Genomic DNA, 18,717 nt, shown 5'->3' with positions numbered 1-18,717 from the left:
GCCACCACCAGTAACTGAAAAACAAACTCTTCCATTAGAGAACACTGTGCTCAGCAGGTCAGCCAGGCTCCTGGAAATGCAAACTGGAGTTTCAAAAGATGAAAAGATTCCTGGAGGATTTTGTGGTGTTTTGGAGAGTGCCTCTGGGCAGACAAGTTCTTTCCAAATTGTGACAATTCAATCACACCTTCTACAAAGAACTGACTTTTCACACTTAACCATCGGTGGTAGCTGCCCTTGTTCATTTTCCCCCAAGTCTTGAAGAGAGTTTGGGATTATGATACCAAGACAAATGCATGGTTTTCTGGCCATTCCTCCCATTCCATGGTGCCTGTGAACTGACAAGCAGGCACAGACAGGAGGTAAGGGAACTCTACTGATGGTTACACTGGAGTTGGAAAGTTGGCACATAGAGCCCAGGGAATGCATCCCACCCCTTACAGTCCCCACAGGTGTCAGGGGGGAAAAAAACCAAATAGTTGGACAGGAAGTAGTCTAAATTGCATGGCCTTCAGCTAGCAGTTGTATGCTTTTCCCTTTAAATTCTTTGTTTTAATCACAGATTCTCACTACAGGGAAGGAGACATTGGGAGGGAAGGAAGAAAGAAAAACGTCATATAAAAAAAAATTACCCCATCAGATAATGCTTAAAAATCCTTTAACTAGATAATCATATTCAAAAAATAAATAAGTAAATGAGGGGCACCTTGGTGGCTCAGGCGTTAAGCATCTGCCTTTGGCTCGAGTTGTAGTCCTGGGGTCTTGGGATCAAGCTCCTGAGCCCCCACACCAGGCTCCCTGCTCAGCGGGAGGCCTGCTTCTCCCTCTCCCACTCCCCCTGCTTGTGTTCCCTCTCTCACTGTCTCTCTCTGCCAAATAAATAAATAAAATATTTTAAAAATAAATGAATGAATGGATGAATGAATGAATCTATACACAGACTTTATACCTATCACAAAAAAATTAATTCAAAGCAGATCACAGACCTATATGGAAAACACAAAACTATAAAACTCCTAGAAGACAACATGAGATAAAATCTAGTGACCCTGGGTTTGGTGATGACTTTACAACACCAAAGGCATAATTCATGAAAAAAATAAGTTGTACTTCATTAAAACTAAAAACCCTTTAACTGGGGACAAATTTTTTTATTGTACAAATAAAGTTGAAATGTGAATTCCTATCTTGAAAAGATAATGTTGAAGTTTAAAATCATATAAAATAGGGAAGCCTGGGTGGCTCAGTTGGTTAAACATCTGACTCTTGGTCTCAGCTCAGGTCTTGATCTCAGGGTCATGAGTTCAAGCACACTGGGTCCCATACTAGGCATGGAGACCACTTTAAAAAATAAATAAATAAAATTATACCAAATATAAAAGACTAATGGGAGCACCCGGCTGGATCAGTTGATAACAGGATGTGACTCTTGATCTTAGCATCATGAGTCTGAGCCCTATGCTGGGTGTGCAGAGTACTTAAAGATAAAAAAGCTTTTAAAAATTTTTTAAATAAATAAATAAAATAAAATAAAATAAAATAAAAGACTAATGGCAGATCCTTGCCCAGGTCATATTGTTTCACAGCTGTGGTACAGGTAAGAAGAAAAGAGATGAGAACACCCTAACACAATTACTCATTTGTAAGAAAATAGGAAGGAAAAATATTTGTGAAACACACAAGGTACAAAACCTTATCCTAGGAATACCATGCCATTTCCACTTTACCCTCTTGAACACATGCTTTCTCTTAGAGACACAAGGAAACCTGATGGTTCAGGTGTTGAAACTAGATTAAATATTTCCTTGTTATCAACAGCCAAGGCCATCTCTGTAAGTCTCAGGTCCAACCCAGCATTCAATTCAACATCTTTCATATCTTTGCTATTTAAAAAATTCAATTAATAAGAAGAAAAGAGATGTTTTAATAATAATGTATATTAACTCAGTATTTGACTCAAAAAATTTAGAAAATATAAAGAGAAAATAAATAAGGCAAAAACAAATTATAGAGAATCATAAAAGTAACAAATTCAAGAATTACTTTTTTGAAAAATAACCCTTAATAATAAATATAAGGAAACATCTAGCAAATGTAATCAGTAAAAGAAATACATAAAGTAAAACATGAGAAACAGAATTAAGAACAGAAATCAAAACTTTAAAAAAAAAAAAGTGAAGTATATAACCTTTGCTCACATTTATCAAAAACCATTAAAGAGATCAAGTTCCCATCCAGGGAGAAAAACCCTTCTTCAAACTCCCCTCCTCTCATCAGCAGTTTTCCAGACCACTCTAAAGCTCCTAGTTCCCAAATGCCTCAAAGTCTTCCCCAAATGTTTACCTCGCGTATCTTTTTTTCATATTTCTCCTCCCTCCCTCTTTACCATGCAGGGTTAACATGGAGAAGCCAGATCACCTTTCCCACTACTTGAATGTTCTACCACAAAGGATATCCTGGAAACTGACCCAGCTCCTAACCATTCTCCTGATACTTCATATCAGAAGTCTGGGTTCCAGGCCACAAAGCTTTCACACATGAATCAATCTACATAACTCACCCCAAACCCCATCCATCAAAAATGTTTCCTGGAGTCCAAGCAACATTCAAAGAGTAGCCCTCAGGGGTGCCTGGGTGGCTCAGGCCATGATCCCAGAGGCCCGGGATGGAGTCTCACGACAGGCCCTGGAGCCTGCTTCTCCCTCCTCCCACCGATTATGCTCTCCATCTCACTTTCTAATAAATAGATAAAATCTTAAAAAAAAAAGTAGCCCTCAGGATCTAAGAGGTTCATTCCAAGAACTCAAGGATGGCTCAATATTGGAACTTAATAGAACATGCCACATCAACATAACACTCAAGAAAAATTATGGGACCTCAGTGGCTGCTAAAACACATTTGAAAATACAGTTAGGAAGTTCTAGAACAATTTTGAACAAAATGTAGCTGACATCTCCCTGAAAGAGACAGAGATTAAGGTTGGGAGCAAACAGAAAATCTAATTTTCTAGATCTAGTAACAGGGAAATCAGATCCAAAACTTGAATTACCTTCATTTGTGTCATCCTCAGGCCCAAGTGAACCTGTTACAGCTTGGAATTTGGCCTTGCAGGATGTCCTTCTGCCTCTAAAGGGCTGGAGAACTGATCCGACTTATTAAAATTATTAGCCACTTCTTATCAGCTATTAATAGAAGTAACTAATGTTGATTGCATTCTCTTGTGATCTATTACTTTAAAAAATAAAATCTGGGTTTGTTTTTTTTCCACATTCCCAAACATATATTCACTGAAGCTAATTAGAAATCTGCACAATATAACAAAATTTAAATTACCTACCCTCTCACCATCCAAAACCAACCATTAATTAACATTTTAGTGTATTTTCTCCAAGCATGAATTTGGGGATATAAACACTCTTCATGTTTAATAAGGACGTAAGTTTGTCATGGTATTATAATAATCATTTCTGTGTCCCAAACCCCTCAATGGGACACCAGAGGCTACTCGATTAAAGATAATTAACAGATTCTCAGGGCAAGAGATTAAACACTTATCTGCCCAAAGCACCAAGGGCATTAGATGCCTCCCCATGGTAGTAAAGTGACTTTCTGTGTGTGGTTTGGAAAAAAAAGCCCTACCAGATGGTTCAGAATCATCAGGGCCAATGGAATGCACGCGCACACACACACACACACATACACACACGTGCCAGTTGAGAACCTCTGCCCTAGGAAATTCATGGATAATTGATATGTTGAAAATGTTTGGAGAGAGGGTGCATTGCTTTCACCAAATTCTCTGAATCTGTGACTCCTTCAAAATGTCAGAAGTCCTGGCTTATAAAATTCTTTCCAACTCTAATATTCTGGCCCTATTTGAGGCTGGGGGATTTATTCTGCCTGCTTAGAAAACAAAAGTCTCAGAAGAGCTGGAGGACAGAAGTGAAGCTGGGTTCTTCTATCACAGGGAGGTTTTGAGGGAAGCTGACCCATGGAAAATGCACATATACCCCTTTACCGTATCTGTGTATCAGTTGAGTTGTCTTGCTTTGACAGTGTTTCCTCTAATATCAAACCATCACAGACTTAACAACTATGTCAATGTAAAAATAACACCACTTTTCAAGGATATGTCCAGAAGTGTCTGCTCCCAGCGCTGCTCCCAGTTATGTGATGTGAACAAGAGTTACTAATCTTGGGGTCAAATTAAGAAATGGGAGGAAATGAGCTATCATATTTTCAAGGCCTACCATGCATTTGAAATTCCTCAAGACCCTCATTTGATAAATTTCAGACTCAGCTTTGAACCCTGGCTCTAGCTACTTTTAGAATCTAACCTTGGGGCCAAACAGCCTCCCCTTAATAATCATGTATGTTTTGTATTCTTACCTATACCCTGGTTTTCTCTCAAACGTCTCTCTTGATTACGACATCAGTTAAACACACATCAGTCTTATTTAAAAAAAAAAAAACTTACATATTTTATTTTGAAGCACTGATTCTGAAACAAAAGAATTAAGTGAAACTAAATTTTGGATTAGAAAACAGATTAAGAATTTAGTGTTCAAGTGCTGCCATCTGGTGGCCAAAGACAGTCACCAAAAAAATAAGCCTCTCCTTGAAAATCTAGGGAATTACCCCAAATAGTCCTAATTACCTGGTTTGCTAGCAAAGATTAAAATCTGGAATGTTATGTAGGAAAATATTATCTAGGACGTTATATGAGAAAATATTAACATGTTTATGTTCCCCTAATTCTGATCCATATGAGATACTGTGTCCATCAACAATGGCAACAAGGTTTATTAAATGTTTCTAAAAGCCAAAGATGCAGTCTCACCAGACACAGTTGACAATTAAATTCAGCTGCAACAGAGAGGGTTGTTTTCTTCATGCTTTCAATGAAACATGAGGTCTCATCCACTCCAAATTTTATTGGGATCCTATTATGATCCAGGTACAATGAATTTCATTGAGTACTTGATGGAGAACCAAAAAACAGCATCTGTTCTAAAGAACTTCATGGTCTGGTGAAAAAAAAAAAATGGGTTCCCAGAAGCCTGTAAGGTTTGTCATCTATGTGGGCTAAAAACCTGCCTGCAAGGTGCGCCTTTTTCTCATTCACGTTATCAGGACTGTGGTCTATCAGCTTCTCAAATAGATAATTCAGATAGGTATGCCTAAGAGGGTCTCTTCCCTAATGCCTGACCATCCAGAGGGATCATAATTTAGTATTTGACCTATTTCCTATCCCCGTTCTGTCATGAACATTTTCTCTTTTCTGGGTTCTGGAAAGCAAAAATGTTTCTTTTCCCTAGTCACTGGACAATTCTCTAGGTATTTAGTAACCCAGAGAATATTTGTGATAGTGAAATTCCTGTCCATAGTGGATAAGAATTCAGCTGCTCAACTGGCTTTTCAGGCAGCCTTCAAAGTCCTCTCCTCTGCCTTGGCCCTGGCCTCCTATCTCCAGAATCCAGCCAAGGAAAGGGCAGCAAAGGTGGTGGTCTACTGGTGACACACCAAGCAGGTGCCCTAGGACGGCAACTCCAACCAGCATTTTAAGAAAACATCCTATATAGTTTCTGGGGAAATTTCTGTATAGCAGCAATGGCCACGGTCGCCAAACTGTGGAAAGAACCAAGATGCCCTTCAATGGACGAATGGATAAGGAAGATGTGGTCCATACACACTATGGAGTATTATGCCTCCATCAGAAAGGATGAATACCCAACTTTTGTAGCAACATGGACAGGACTGGAAGAGATTATGCTGAGTGAAAGAAGTCAAGCAGAGAGAGTCAAGTATCATATGGTTTCAGTTATTTGTGGAGCATAACAAATAGCATGGAGGACAAGGGAGTTAGAAAGGAGAGGGAGTTGAGGGAAATTGGAAGGGGAGGTGAACCATGAGAGACTATGGACTCTGAAAAACAATCTGAGGGGTTTGAAGGGGCGGGGGGTGGGAGGTTGGGGGAACCAGGTGGTAGGTATTAGAGAGGGCATGGATTGCATGGAGCACTGGGTGTAGTGCAAAAATAATGAATACTGTTATGCTGAAAATTTAAAAAAAAAAAAAAAAAGGTCCTTGGCCAGTAACTAATCATTAAATTTGAAAATATGATCCAGTTTTTCTTCCAATCAAGGCAAATACAGGTCAGCAGTGGGGGCAGTGGATTTTGTCAACTTTTCAACTTGTAGCTGCCACAAGTCCAAGACCGTTTGCCTCCTTTTTAGTCTTAGATCCAACGGCAACAGTGTGGGGCCAAAGAAGTTCCCAGCTATGGGAATTACACGTGCAGCCCACGAGTGGTAAACAACTAGTGTTTTGCAAACTGCTCCTCCTCCTTCCATGAAATTCTAGTGAGGCCCTCCACCCCTCACCTCAAGATGGTCCTATTTCTTGAGATGGCCAGAGTATGCCATCCACCAAAGAGACACAGTGATTATTCTAGAGATGATTATGTGACTTAATCAAAGAAGTCAGGATGCTTCCTGTGCTTTGGCAGAAATGTGGAGGGGGGATGGATGGGAAGGATCCAGCTCTCTCCGCCTGCAGCCAGAAGCTATTTGTGCTGCTCCCTGGACAGAGGCAACAAAGGAAAGCAGAACTGAGATGAAAAGGGAGTTTAATGGCATCATTTAAACCCCTAGATTCAGTTATGCCCTTTGCCTTTCCCATAGGTTCAGAATCAACATAAAGTGGGGGAAATGAAGACTTCTTTAAAAACTTACTTTACAGGTTAATGCATAAGTGCAAAGAATTTCTTGCACTTTAGAAAGCTCATCTGCCTGAATGGATAAAGAAGATGTGGTATATATACAAAATGGAATATTATGCAGCCATCAAAAGAAATGAAATCTTGCCATTTGCAATGACGTGGATGGAACTAGAGGGCATCATGCTTAGCGAAATAAGTCAATCGGAGAAAGACAACTATCACATGATCTCCCTGATATGAGGAAGTGGAGATGCAACATGGGGGGTTAAGGGGGTAGGAGAAGAATGAATGAAACAAGATGGGATTGGGAGGGAGACAAACCTAAGGTGACTCTTAATCTCACATAACAAACTGAGGGTTGCTGGGGGGCGGGGGTTTGGGAAAAGGAGGGTGGGGTTATGGACATTGGGGAGGGTATGTGCTATGGTGAATGCTGTGAAATGAGTAAACCTGGCGATTCACAGACCTGTACTCCTGGGGATAAAAATACATTATATGTTTACAAAAAATTTAAAAAAAGAAAGAAAGAAAGAAAGCTCATCTGCCAATTTCAGTCTTAGTGGGGGAAAAAGACCTTGAAGACAGAGCAATGGGAACTAATCACCTGAAGGCTGAGGACTCAAATCTTACACAGAGGACCTTAAATATAATCTAATCCAAGGCTCTGGTTTTAAATATATAAAACCGAAGCTAGAAGGGGAAAAGGGCTTGCTTGAAAGAATATTCACCAAGGCTTTACAGATCAGATGGGGTTCGAGTGTGGCAGAGGAGATAGGATTGAGAGCTGGACCACCCCAGTGCCTGGCCCTTTCATGTTTATGCTTGTTTAATCCTCAGTCAACCTGGGAGGTACATATTTTATTTCCATTTGATAGACGATGAAATTGAGGCCACAGGGGTTAAATGACTTCCCTAGTGCCACATAGCTAACATGGAACACAGCTGAGCCTCAAATATAAGCCTATGGTGATTTTTTTTTCATACTCTACATTTACATGAAAAAAATATTATGAAGCAGGACGGAAGCAAGTGGGACTTAGGAGAGCAGCTAACCCTTATTCTCAAGATGTCACTGTCTACGGCACTTGGCTGGCTCAATCAGTAAAGCATGGGACTCTTTATCTTGGGATTGTGAGCTCAAGTCCCACGTTGGGGGCAGAATTTACTTAATAAATAAAAAAACAAACAAACAAATAAAAGCGCCAGTGTCTAAGAGGATCTGGGAAGAGTCGAGAGGAGTACTGCAATAAAGGCCAAGATCTGGTTTAAATTGCTAAATGAGCCCCTTAAATCTCCAAGTCCCAGCTGCCTTCTAAAAATTGAAGAAGTTGAAATAGCTGGTCTCAAAATAAATTTTTTAAATGGAAAAGGGAAATGAGTTGAGTAGTGAATGGCCCAGAATCTTAGAGGTCTAAACTCCTAATCTCCTTTCCACTGCTCCACAGGCTCACATTCCCTTCCCTGAGGTTTGGGTAGATAGCAGCTGCTGACAAGGGAACACTCTGGCCCTTGAGTGTGGCTCTCATTTGATGAGTCATTCAACAATGGCCTAAACAATGCTAATAATGCATCAGACCACTAATTAGTATACTCTAAAACCCAAAACTCATTCCTTGATGGTAGAGTTTATTTGCTAATAATAATAATAATAATAAATGAAAAGATATAAAGAATAGATTACTCTAGTTCAGAGAGTCTAATGCAATTTGAGGGCCCTTTCCTCCAGCTCTGACTTAAGATCTGTTATAAACTATTTAAGGTCTACTCTTCATGGTCTCATATAAAGTATTCACTTGCTCAGTTTCGAGTTGCAGTTCATCTCAGTCATCATACTACCTACTCTTTAAGTAACAAAAGAACTCAATTATAAACTGGCTTCTTGGCTAGGGTTAAAGTAACCGAATAATATTTGACCATTTTATTTTAATAAAACTGCTGCCTTGCCTGGCTATGATGGGGCTAAGGTAGAAGAGGATAACCCCTAATGGATGAAAATACAACTTGGGAGTCCCAAGTATGAGTTATATGCATTTGCTCCGCTTTTTCATCCCAGTATGCCCTGTACCTTGAGAAGACTCCATTCAATTGTAACATAATAATACATCTGGGATAAAAGGCAAAGAAAGATCACTTTTTCTAGTGAGAATATAACAAAAGCCCACTTGAGAGAGGGGGTGGTAAAGGATCTATATACCTCAATATTTCATGCCCTTTTCCTGGCCCCTCAAAGTCATTCTTCACATCTCCTGTCCCAAAAATTCAATGACTCAAGGTCAGAGTAGCCTGGCTGAACAAAAAATGTAGAGGTGGTCACCTCATTCTTCCAAAATTTCCCTTCATTATATCTCACTGTGATATAGTTTCTACTTGATTGCAGTTTCTTATCAAATATTTTCATTTTTATTTTAATATCAATATGCTAAGCTACATAGCATTGTTGATAAGGTAGAAAATTAAATTGAATGTTCTTGCAATACCTATGTTTAAAAAGTTCACTGGGCACCGTCTCTGAAGTTTAGCTAAATGTTCTACAATTCACAAGTACACTGGCTGAGGCCTCAATGAAATCTTTGCTGTAGTCAGGGATTACTTACAGAGTCCAGCATAGTTTGGACTGTTAACCTACTGTACCCAGGAGATATTGCAACTCCCACTATCCTGGGATACAATCACGATGTAGCTGATCTATTAATGCAGATTACTGCTTTTAGGAGTGTAGATTCACTGCCTTTTAGATAGCTCACGGTAAGTCTGTCAGCCACAGTTCCTGAACCCCTCAGACCGGTTGAGAATTTCTCTATTTCCCAAGAGTCCTGTCTCCATGTGGTGGCTGAACTAGAGCCAGAAGTCATAAGCCCTCAGGATGTACATGTGCCAAACGCTGACGGAGGAGCATTGAGATCAAAGGAGAGCATCCCAGGGACATCCTAGAGATGAGGTCTCTCCCCTAGTCCTCCATAGTGATTCCAGACACCTCTTAAAATCCCAGATGCTTAGTGATGACTTTTTTCTCCAGAGCAGAGGTTCTTAAGTTGGGGTCCACAGACCCCTAGGGAATCTATGGAAGCAACTTCAAGGGTACATAAGATATGTATACCTACATTATTCTGGGGAGTGAACTTCATAGGCTTCATCATATTTTTTATTCTTATCTACAGAATAATCTTCAGAGCACTGTGGAAATCTTAAAGTTATAGTTACTGAGATAGAGGCAGTTAGGCCAATTCTGACACAGATCAGCCCTGAATCTCTGATATCCAGCCATATCCAGCATATGTGACTGACTAACATTCCAGGCTCCAGAAAACATCCCTGAAACTGCAAGGACTTAGTGACCATCTCAACTATGGTCTGGTCCCTGAAAGGAGCACTTGTACCTGGATGTCTCAGAGACATACCCAGAAGAAGAAAAATATATATGTTCTGAGCCTAAGGTTAGATGAGTTCATCACAGATCCCAGGTCACACCTTTGAGACTGCCCTCTGAGCAGGAGGAAGAAATGGGAGTCACTCAAGAGGAAGAGTCATCAGCTCTAGGCCGCAGCCCTGAAAGCATGGGGCCCGAGGGCCTCTTCCCAATCCCTAAAGAAACAAAGCATTGGTCCCAATAATAACTCATTCTCCCTTATCTAATGCCCAGGGTTTCCCTGGATCCTGAAATAAAACTGACCCTGCAAAGGGAAGGAAAGCCTACAACTAGCCCAGCAAGGCAACCAGAAAATGATGTGTGTATCTTCACAGGGCAGAGTCAAATCCAGGAGTTTCAGAAGTGCAAGGTGCTTTGAAGCCAGAAATTCATTTATACTGTGGTTCCCAAACTTTAGTATGAATAACAGTCATCCTGAATGTTTTTGTTCTTTTTGTTTGTTTGTTTGTTTTGACAGAGAGAGAAAGTACTTGAGGAGGAGGAGGGGTAGAGGGAGAGGGAGAACAAGACTCCCAAGCAGGTTCCATGCTGAGCACGGAGCCCAATGTGGGGCTCAATATCATGACCCTGAGATCATGACCCAAGAGAAAAATCAGGAGTCAGACACTTAACCAACTGAGCCACTCAGGTACCCACTGAATGCCTGTTTTATAATACAGGTTCCTAGGCCCAAGGGATTGTGATTCAGGTTATAAAATGAAACTAGCAATTCTGATCTCAGGCATCTATGGAGTATACCTTTAGGAAGTATTCAAGGTTTCTAGGGGCTTTTAGGCATCAGATGTGAAAAGGGTGCTTTAAAGGAACTGACAATCCTCAGAGAAATCATTAAAATGCCATGGAGAACTTTTGATCAGCAAAGGCCCCTGGGGGTCTATGGCTCCTAATGGTTAGTATTACGTTTATATTCTTCAACTAATAGGGAAAATGAGTTTGGCACACCAGAACTAAGACCAACTTTGAAGCCCAGCAACCTTTATAGATGATTAAATTTTTATCCTTTAAAGGGTCATCACGAAGGTACCTACCCCACAGAATTACATACAGGGAGATGTAAATTAAATAATTTGAACAAAGTGTTTAGCATAATGCCCAGACACACAGAAGCTGAGCAAATGTTACACAGTAATCAAGTGTAATCATTAATTACTACTAATTATGACTATACCCATGCTCACCAAGAAACCACTGTAACACCTTGTTTGTTTGTGAAAGACTGAGGTTAAATGTGGTCTCTACAGATTGAGGTTTTTCTCCAGAGAGATGTTATTATTAAGGGTATTTTTTTTTAAAGATTTTATTTATTTATCAGAGAGAGAGAGCGAGCACAGGCAGAAAGAGGCAGAGGGAGAAGCAGGCTCCCCGCCGAGCAAGGAGCCCGTTGTGGGACTCGATCCCAGGACGCCGGGATCATGACCTGAGCCGAAGGCAGCTGCTCAACCAACTGAGTCACCCAGGCATCCCACGGGGTATTTTTTTTTTAACTCAAGAGCAAAAAGAATCACATCCTCAAATACATCACCAATGTAATTAGAAACATTTTAGAATTCCCTTCACCTTCAGTTCTGACATTAACCAAAAATAAAAATGCTCCAACAGTGCCATCTAAATTTTCTCTGAGTGAAAAATGAAGCTATGGGGTTCTGTGCAACTTTTCAGTCTACAGTGACCTCTGCATGCTTCAAACTAAATCTGGGACTGTTACCTGAACTCCCAACAGTTTCAACTACCTAAGAAAGCTGCCCCAAACAAATAAACTTAACTTCCAGATGAAAGATCCAAGCAGGGGCACCTGGGTGGCTCAGTGGGTTAAAGCCTCTGCCTTCAGCTCAGTTCATGATCCCAGGGTCCTGGGATTGAGCCCCACATCGGGCTCTCACTCAGCAGGGAGCCTGCTTCCCCTACCCTCTCTCTCTGCCTGCCTCTCTGCCTACTTGTGATCTCTGTCTGTCAAATAAATAAAATCTTTAAAAAAAAAAAAAGAAAGAAAGATCCAAGCAGATCAGCAAGAAGGCTTGACAGCCGAACCTGATGAACATTTGGCCAAGTATTTCCTCACCAGCCAGTAACCCCTGATATTAGAAAACCCCATCTCTCCACCCCCTCATGTAGCCTGTTTGCTTAAAGTGCGTAAGAACTGGTGAGACACACTTCCTGAGAAGGGAGCATTGGTGGTTTTGGATAGAAAGGGCAGAAAAGACAGATGAAGATAGAAAAGACAGAAGCAACTAAGTTTCTCCATGAAGAAAGTAAAGGGAAAGAATATTACAGAATAGATTAATATCAGAGAATAAGACCAACTTGAGCTTTCAGGATAAATATGAGACCTCTTTAGCTGCTCTGATGAAGGTACCACATGCCTCTGGGGAGAAAGGATTAAACGCACGGACAGAAATATATAGCCCACCCTCTCCCATATCTTCCATTAGGTCAGTCTGAACATGGCTTTGCCCCTCATTAGTCATACTTGACATGGATCCTGGAGACTGGGGGTCAGGCCTGGCCCAGCCACCATCACCAGAGAACACATCCATGATAAACCCAAATTCCTAATTCCTAAACTACTTCAAGCCACCCCATATTGTACCCACTCAGGAACAGAAGCTTTGTTTTAAAAAAAGGCTGCATGTTTTAATTCAAGAAATAAAAGTTCACAGGCAATCCAGAACAGGTGCAAGGTGCAAGGAATTTGTTCTAAACAATCAGCCACACCTGCTGCAAAAGTCCAGGCTCCATGGAATCACTTTGGCCAGTGCCTCCTGAGATGCTCTTTCAGCTGAGGAATGGAAGGCAGCAGCTGCTGACACTCATGACAACGGAGAGGCAGCTTCAAGAGCTCAGGCGTCCCATCTCGGACACTCACTCTGCCAGTGTCCTGTACCATCTCTATCACAGCTGCAAACAAAGAAAAACGTTCAAAGCCCACCTACTCTGAAAAGCCAATGTAAGATAACCCCCAGAAAAGCAAATGTGACTCCAAATAAAAACATGCCAGGTATCCTAAAGCTAGTAAACTTGAGGTTAAAATCACTGTGGGGAAAATGCGTTTGATCAGATTCTAAATCTGAGCAACCTGTTTCTGAAATAATTACATTCCTTTGGGACACACTGTAAGCAACCCATGTTATTATGTCAAGCGCTTACCACAGTGCTTTACCGCTGGTAAGCGTTTGGTAGCTGCCATCATTAATGCCCAGCATACTGCAGGTGCACAGTATACACACTGGGAAATGCCCTCTTCCATATACACAGCCCTCCCCTGTTAATTAATCACTCATGACATGAGGCAGCCCCCAAGCTCCTATCCAGCTGATGGCAGAAAAGACAATTGTTGAGAGCTTTCACATCCCTGAACTCTGATAATTCTCAGGACAACCTTTAAGTCCCCTGTTGTTACAATAAAACACCTTTCTGGCTCTGACATAACAGCTTTCTAGGTCCACCCCCGCCCCTTCAAGAAGGCTGCTCAAAGCAAAGTGGCAACACTACTCAATTCAAATAATCCAGTTTCTTTTAATGGGTCTCTATAGGGACACAAAGTTGTATGTGGGCTTTTGCGGTCAGGTAATTATCTAGGGAAACAACTAAATCAAATATAAGAAGAGCTGAGAGGGCGCCTGGGTGGCTCAGTGGGTTAAGCCGCTGCCTTCGGCTCAGGTCATGATCTCAGAGTCCTGGGATCGAGTCCCACATCGGGCTCTCTGCTCAGTGGAGAGCCTGCTTCCCTCTCTCTCTCTCTCTGCCTGCCTCTCCATCTACTTGTGATTTCTCTCTGTCAAATAAATAAATAAATAAAAATCTTTAAAAAAAAAAAAAAAAAAAAAAAAAAAAAAAAAGAAGAGCTGAGAAAATGAAACAAATGTGAAAACTAAAGAACTCTGTTTACCTTGTGATTCTAGGAAGTATTCTGTATTGAAAGAATTCCAATGTTTTTTGTTTTTAAGGCAAGGAGAATCAAAATCCTGGCTGATCACATGAAGGTGTACATGGCTAGTTGAGAGAGAAGGAAGATGATCATTAAATCCATTAAAAGCTATGGCTTAGTCAAAATGACAAACAATAAAAATATGGGTATACAAAATATTGCTAGTGTTTCCATTTAATCCAATTCATTCAATCATTCACTTAAGAACATTTAATGCTCACTAAGTACCTACTAGAGCCAAGCATTATTCTAGCATTGGGAATTTAGCAGTGAACAAAATGAGAAAGGCCTCTGCCCTTATAATTATAGTCTAATAAAAAAAGACAATTTTTGAAAATAAAAATATATGGGGAAAATTCAAATCATTAACATTGGTTTTTTTGGTTTCTTTGTGGGGGGGGTGGTTTTAAGATTTTATTTATTTATTTGACACACAGAGAGAGAGATCACAAGTAGGCAGAGAGGTGGGTGGGTGGGGGGCGGGGGAAGCAGGCTCCCCGCTGAGCAGAGAGCCCGATGTGGGGCTCGATCCCAGGACCCTGAGATCATGACCCGAGCCGAAGGCAGAGGCTTTAACCCACTTAGCCACCCAGGCACCCCAATCATCAACATTTTTAAGGAAAAACATAAACCAGGGAAATGGGACACAGAGTGCTCAGGGGTTAGAAGTTACCTCTTTAGCTATAGTGTTTGGGGAAGGTCACTCCAGGCAGTGATTCAAGCTGAGTAAGCAGTCAGGCAAGCAAAGATCTGGAGAAAGAATATTTTGGGGATCCAAGTGCAAAGACCCTAAGATAAAAAAGAACTTGCTGCAACTAAGGAACAGAAAGGTGATAGGTAAGGCCGGAATGGTTCCAGCCGAGAAACAGAGACTAGGTAGGAGTCAGAACATAAAGAATCTTACAGGCTGGGGCGCCTAAGTGGCCCAGTGGATTAAGCCTCTGCCTTTTGCTCAGGTCATGATCTCAGGGTCCTAGGATCGAGCCCCACATCGGGCTCTCTGCTCGGCAAGAAGCCTGCTTCCCCCTCTCTCTCTGCCTGTTTCTCTGTCTACTTGTGATCTCTGTCTGTCAAATAAATACATAAATAAATAAATCCTTAAAAAAAAAAAAAAAAGAATCTTACAGGCTGACAGGAAGTCTACAGTGTATTCTGCTTATATTGTCCCTGATTTTCACTTTTAAAAGATCACTCTGGGCTGCCCTGCAGGGAAAGAACTCTAAAGAGGGTAAGAATGGATACAGAGACAAGTTAGGAAACTACTACAGAAATAATCACGCCTTAGATTAGAGCTGTAGTGTCTGGAATATAGTTTGCAGTGGAACCAACAGGACTTCCTAATGGACTGGATGTGGTTTGGGGGAGGTGCCACTTACAGAGATGCAGCAGCTGAAAGGAAAGCAGGTTTGGGGCAGAAAACCAAGAGTTCTCTTTTGGACTTGTTAAACCTGTAGGATGCCTTTTTGCATAAATTTGACTCTTAGAATCATTCTGTTCTATTCTCCCAATAAATAATCAAAACCAACCAATATATCCAGGAATCCAAAATGGAATAAAGGCAGTAACAAACAATAAACCTAACAGTATTACAAACGAAGGGAACCACACTGAAGGGGGTCAGGAAGAAAATAACTAGGGAAATGAACTTTGGAAAACTAGGATACCATAAAGATGGAAAGAACTATATAGAAATACTGTGAGTGAATGTCTTTCTCACAGGGGTTAACAGTTAGCAATTCTGTAACTACTTTATGTATATACTAAGACCAAACAGGAAAGTGAATTTATTAGAGCTAATGAGAGCCAGATTTTTCACCCTTGGAGAAAGAAACTAAAATAAAGGAAAGGGGGAGACAAGAATAAAACTTGCAGAATTAAACTGGAGTCAGAGATATCAGTATAAATATGTCGTTTTCCATATACATACACAAGTAGATAAAGAAACAGGGAGGTGTGTGTATCTGTGTGGATTAAGATTCATTCATGTACTTCCTGGCCCTATCTGTGAAAGGACCTAGGAGCAAAAATACTCTGGGATCAACCAACTTCTCTCAATATAGAAATCTAGTATCCAAGTCTTGGTTTATAAATATCTCCAATAAAAGGAACTAAATAAAATAAAAGTTTCATTCCAGGGCTAGAACAGGAAAAATACACAATGAGCCTGGAACGTCTTGTTCCAGAAAATAAAGAAGTGTTCAAAAAATGTTGGGGCCCTGTCAAATGATTCAGGACCCAACTTAAAGGAGCTTCCAAGGACTAAAGCTAGAACAATTTGAGCAACAAAATGAATAATGATAGGCTAAATTAAAACCTATAGAATATGGGCGCCTGGGTGGCTCAGTGGGTTAAGCCGCTGCCTTCAGCTCAGGTCATGATCTCAAGGTCCTGGGATCGAGCCCCACACTGGGCTCTCTGCTGAGCAGAGAGCCTGCTTCCCCCCTTCTCTCTGCCTGCCTCTCTGCCTACTTGTGATCTCTGTCTGTCAAATAAATAAATAAAATCTTAAAAAAAAAAAAACCTATAGAATAAAATAAATATCCGTAAGTCCACACTGACAAATAGCTGAATAAATACATACTGGGGGAAAGGGACAACTCTTTCATACAGAAGAATTCTAATTAACAAATTAAAGAAAATGATGGAAACATAAAATCACCAGTAGGTAAACACCACAGTAATAACTCTCGCAGGCAAGACTTTCCAATAAATGCTAAAATCACTGGGCAAAAGTTTGGGGGAGAAACAAGATCCTAGCATAGTCCCTAACTATCCAAGACATTCATCAATAACAAAGGGAAAAATAGTAATTTTGAGGAGAGAAATGTGGCAGACATCACCATAACAAAGTGATCAAGGTTAATATCAATAATAAGCCAGGGACACCTGTGTGGCTTAGTTGGTTAAGCAGCTGCCTTTGGCTCAGGTCACGATCCCAGGGCCCTGGGTTCAAGTCCTACATTGGGCTCCTTGCTCACAGGGAGCCTGCTTCTCTCTCTGCCTCTGCCTGCCACTCTGCCTGCTTGTGCTCTCTCTCTCTCTGAGAAATAAATAAAATCTTTAAAAAATAATAATAATAATAAGCCATCTTAACATCACCTACTCCTTGATATGATGTACTGAGAAGGAAGCAACATCACCTCTGTGGTATTTGGGGAATTAAAAAAAAAAAAAGGTGTAACCTCAATCTAATCAGAAAAAATATCAGATAAACCCAAAATGAGAGATATCCTATAAAACAAACCAGTAATCATCGAAAGTGTCAAGATCATAAAAACTAGGAATGGATGAAGAAGTGTCATAAGTTAGGGGAAACTAAGGAGAGACAACAAATAAATCCAATGCAGTATCCTGGATTAGATCCTGGAGCAGAAAAACATAAATATTAAAAAATAAAAAAGGTGAAATTCAAATGAGATCTAGAGTTTAATTAGTGGTGATATTATGGAAGATCTTTGTTCTGCTTCACACTTTTTTTATATTTTCTAAATGGAAAATACATTACTTTTACAAGAAAAAAACATGTTACCTTTTCCTTTCTATGGTGTTTATTCAAAATTATAAATAGTGATCGTAAAAGAATATGTAAAACGGCAACTTACTGCTCATTTTGCTTCCCACCCACAGTTGCCACAGCTCTTTTTAAAATTCTTGGAATAACTATTTATTACATAAAAAAAGTATGGACACTGAGATTACCATGTGAAAAGCACTCTACAATCAAAGATTCTTTTAGCCATGGGCTGTGCAGCACTGGAGAAATAGGATTACGATTATGGGTGACTTCTGCCCTAAATTTCTGAATAAGGCTTTAACAATAAAAAATTACATACAACTGATCCTTAACTGACCCCCCACACGATCAAAAATCCAAAAATATAATTTTTGACTCCCCCAAAACTACTAATATCCTACTGTTGACCAGAAGCCCCACCAATAACAGCAACAGTCCATAACACATATTTTGCATGCTACGTATATTATATACTGAAATCTTACGAAAAGTAAGGCAATGAAAAGAAAACGTTAGGGGCGCCTGGGTGGCTCAGTGGGTTAAGCCGCTGCCTTCGGCTCGGGTCATGATCACAGGGTCCTGGGATCGAGTCCCGCATCGGGCTCTCTGCTCAGCGGGGAGCCTGCTTCCTCCTCTCTCTCTCTGCCTGCCTCTCTGCCTACTTATGATCTCTCTCTGTCAAATAAATAAATAAAATCTTTAAAATAAATAAATAAATAAATAAAAATTAAAAAAAAGAAAATGTTAAAGTCACAATGAAAAGAAAATACATTTACAGTATTTTATTGTATCAAAAAACATGTGCATATAGGTGGACTGGCACAATTCAATGCTATATTGCTCAAGGATCAACTGCCTTTTTTAAAATGAGGCCCAACATACATCAACCCTGTGACCTAGCAACTTCATTTCTAGGAATTTACTGAAGACCGAAAAAATGAAGGATGTGCATGACATACACAACAACATACATGAATCTCAAAATAATAATGCTCAAAAAGGTCCGATAGAAGAAAAGTATACATTGTATGATTCCACTTATGTAAAGTTCTAGAATAGGCAAAACTAACCTATGCAGAAAGAAATCAGAACAACGCTTTAGGGTTGAGGGGTGGATTAACTGAAAAGAA

General features: G+C 40.3%; 1 protein-coding gene across 5 annotated transcripts in view; it reads right to left on the bottom strand.

Moving 5' to 3' along the window:
- Window positions 1-18,717, bottom strand: part of APTX (aprataxin) — a 36,411-nt gene that overhangs the window by 7,213 nt on the left and 10,481 nt on the right. For 2 of the 5 annotated variants that reach the window (XM_059142196.1, XM_059142199.1), the window contains exons 7-8: window positions 14,035-14,138; window positions 12,754-13,043 (exon numbers count right to left, since the gene is read on the bottom strand). In XM_059142196.1, the coding sequence (XP_058998179.1) occupies window positions 12,889-13,043; window positions 14,035-14,138 (259 nt within the window). In that variant the 3' untranslated portion in view covers window positions 12,754-12,888. Of the gene's footprint in view, window positions 1-4,779; window positions 5,028-12,753; window positions 13,044-14,034; window positions 14,139-18,717 lie in introns of those variants that run through there. The other 3 variants (XR_009346385.1, XM_059142198.1, XM_059142197.1) reach the window with 3 other exon arrangements.

The sequence above is a fragment of the Mustela lutreola genome, chromosome 12 (genome assembly GCF_030435805.1).
Source record: "Mustela lutreola isolate mMusLut2 chromosome 12, mMusLut2.pri, whole genome shotgun sequence".
Taxonomy (NCBI): domain Eukaryota; kingdom Metazoa; phylum Chordata; class Mammalia; order Carnivora; family Mustelidae; genus Mustela; species Mustela lutreola.
This window is presented reverse-complemented; position numbering and strand designations above follow the sequence as displayed.